We start from the raw sequence: 2,500 nt of genomic DNA, 5'->3' as shown, positions 1-2,500 counted from the left end.
TAAAGGAAAGAAGAGTGGAAGAAGGAAAGAAGTTTTCATGCACTGTAATAAGACGCCGCCGAATAACAATACAGGGCATTTCATTTCATATAATAATACAGTGTAATACTACAGAAATACGGCAATACTAAAGCTGGTAGGTGCTCCCGAGGTTCCTGCCTTACCTGGACATGGACTGAGGCAGACGGTTCCCCGAGCCTCCGCTCCAGTCCTTGGAGAGCGGGTCGCTTAGGGGGTCCATGGGAGCCGCCCCGTCCGCCGAGGGCTCACCCTGCTGGGCCTTCCCCCCTGCCTCTCCCCCCTCTCCCTCCGACACCGGCTCCATGCCGCCCTCTCTCCTCTCCTCCGCGCTCGAGCGCCGCACGGCACCAAGGCTCGCCCGCCGACGCTCCTCCAGCGAGCCCTTCCTGCCCGCCGGAGACGCGGAGGCCGAGGAGGAGGACGAAGGCTGAGGAGGAAGAGGGAGAACATTTTACATTTAGTCATTTTGCAGACGCTTTTATCCAAAGCCACTTAAAAGCATGTATACACATTTTACATTTACAATGATGGCACACAGCACATCAGGAGCGATTAGGGGTTCAGTGTCTTGCTCAAGGATGCTTCGACAGCTTCGACAGGGGAGCAACCTTCTGATTACTAAACGACTTCTATACCTCCTGTAGCACTGTAACCCCGAGAAGAGGAGCCTGCATTCCTACTCCTCCTCCTCCTGCGTCGGCGGTCGACACGCACAGGAGTTGCTCCACAGGACAGGAGGTCTTCGCTGGAGCCCCGTCCGACGGCCGGTCTGCCCCCCCCTCGGTGCTGCCACCCTCGCTGCCACCGGGCTCCAGGGTGCCCCGGCTCTCGGAGGGCGAGAGGTCGGAGCCCAGCGGGCTGCAGGCGGTGCTGGGGGGGTTGGGGTTGGGCACGGGCTTCAGGAGCAGCGACACCTCGGCGGACTTCATCAGAACCCCCACACACACGCTGAACGGGTCCTGGTCATGCTGGGGGGGGGGAGGGGGAGAGGTAGTTAAGATCTGAAGCTGTTTTCACAATGACAAAATGCCATTATAACAACAATATTTATTTAGAAAAATTGCTTTAGAATCCCATTATTAAGCAAATATTATAAGATCTAAGATATTATATACAAAATTATTATTTATGGTAAAAATAGATGATCTCATAACCAAAAGCAGCAAATGAGAAAATGCCATAAAATACAATGTAAAATGTGTCGGATCGGACCAAAAATGAACTATGAAACATGTGTCATATCTGATGTGAGAAAAGATCTGCGGCGTTTGGGCCAGTGTTGTACCTGTGGTTGCGTGGGGCTAGTGGTGGTGTGTACCTGTGGTTGCGTGGGGCTAGTGGTGGCGTGTACCTGCGGTTGCGTGGGGCTAGCGGGGGTGTGTACCTGTGGTTGCGTGGGGCTAGCGGGGGTGTGTACCTGCGGTTGCGTGGGGGTGTGTAGGGTGTGTACCTGTGGTTGCGTTGGGCTAGTGGGGGTGTGTACCTGCGGTTGCGTGGGGCTAGTGGGGGTGTTTACCTGTGGTTGCGTGGGGGTGTGTAGGGTGTGTACCTGCGGTTGCGTGGGGCTAGTGGGGGTGTGTACCTGCGGTTGCGTGGGGGTGTGTAGGGTGTGTACCTGCGGTTGCGTGGGGCTAGTGGGGGTGTGTACCTGCGGTTGCGTGGGGGTGTGTAGGGTGTGTACCTGTGGTTGTGTGGGGCTAGTGGGGGTGTGTACCTGCGGTTGCGTGGGGGTGTGTAGGGTGTGTACCTGTGGTAGCGTGGGGCTAGTGGGGGTGTGTAGGGTGTGTACCTGCGGTTGCGTGGGGCTAGTGGGGGTGTGTACCTGCGGTTGCGTGGGGGTGTGTAGGGTGTGTACCTGTGGTAGCGTGGGGCTAGTGGGGGTGTTGGGGTTGGCGCCGCTGCGGATGAGTTCCAGGTCGTGCTGCAGGGTCTGCTGCAGCTGCTTCATGGTGCGCTGGAGCCGCATGAGGAAGACGTACTGCTGGTGGTTGAGCTGCGCGTTCAGCGCCTTCTGCACCGCAAGCAACACCTGCACGTCTGGCTGCGACGGAGGAGAGGAGGAGGGTATGGCCCCCGCTCCGAGATTGTCCAGCGAGCGAGGCTTGCGGAGGCCGTTGCCGGGCGCGGACGTCTCTGCCGCGTTGCCTGGCGACGATGCGGCGGCCTCCGTGCTGTAGTACTCCTTGAGCATCCGCTTCCTCTGAACACGGGCGGGGTCAGGGGTCGCGGCGGGGTCGGAGGTCACGGCGGCGGCGGCGTCCTTGAGCCGCTGCGAGTGCTGGGCGTGGCGCGCCGGCTGGCAGACCCACAGCGCGAGCGGGAAGGAGTCCACGAAGGGCGTGGGGCGCCCGCGGCTCGACCCGGAGCCCGAGCGCGCGCCCTCGAAGTCCACCCAGAACTGGGAGAAGCTCACGGCCCACACGTCCGTCGCCGCCGGCGTCTTCAGGGCGTCGGCCGTGAGCGAGGGCGCCACTTGGCG

The 2,500-nt window shown here is 60.0% G+C and overlaps 1 protein-coding gene across 1 annotated transcript in view; it reads right to left on the bottom strand.

The window, feature by feature from the left end:
• bltp3b (bridge-like lipid transfer protein family member 3B) overlaps positions 1-2,500 on the bottom strand; it is a 57,330-nt gene that overhangs the window by 14,050 nt on the left and 40,780 nt on the right. The window contains exons 14-16 of the mRNA XM_080850914.1: positions 1,877-2,500; positions 657-989; positions 165-448 (exon numbers count right to left, since the gene is read on the bottom strand). The exon at positions 1,877-2,500 is cut by the window's right edge and continues 291 nt beyond it. Of these exons, the coding sequence (XP_080707040.1) occupies positions 165-448; positions 657-989; positions 1,877-2,500 (1,241 nt within the window). The remainder of the gene's footprint in view (positions 1-164; positions 449-656; positions 990-1,876) is intronic.

The sequence above is a fragment of the Sprattus sprattus genome, assembly GCF_963457725.1.
Source record: "Sprattus sprattus genome assembly, chromosome: 14".
Taxonomy (NCBI): Eukaryota; Metazoa; Chordata; class Actinopteri; order Clupeiformes; family Clupeidae; genus Sprattus; species Sprattus sprattus.
Note: the sequence above shows the minus strand (reverse complement) of the source record. Positions and strands in the feature narration are given on the sequence as shown.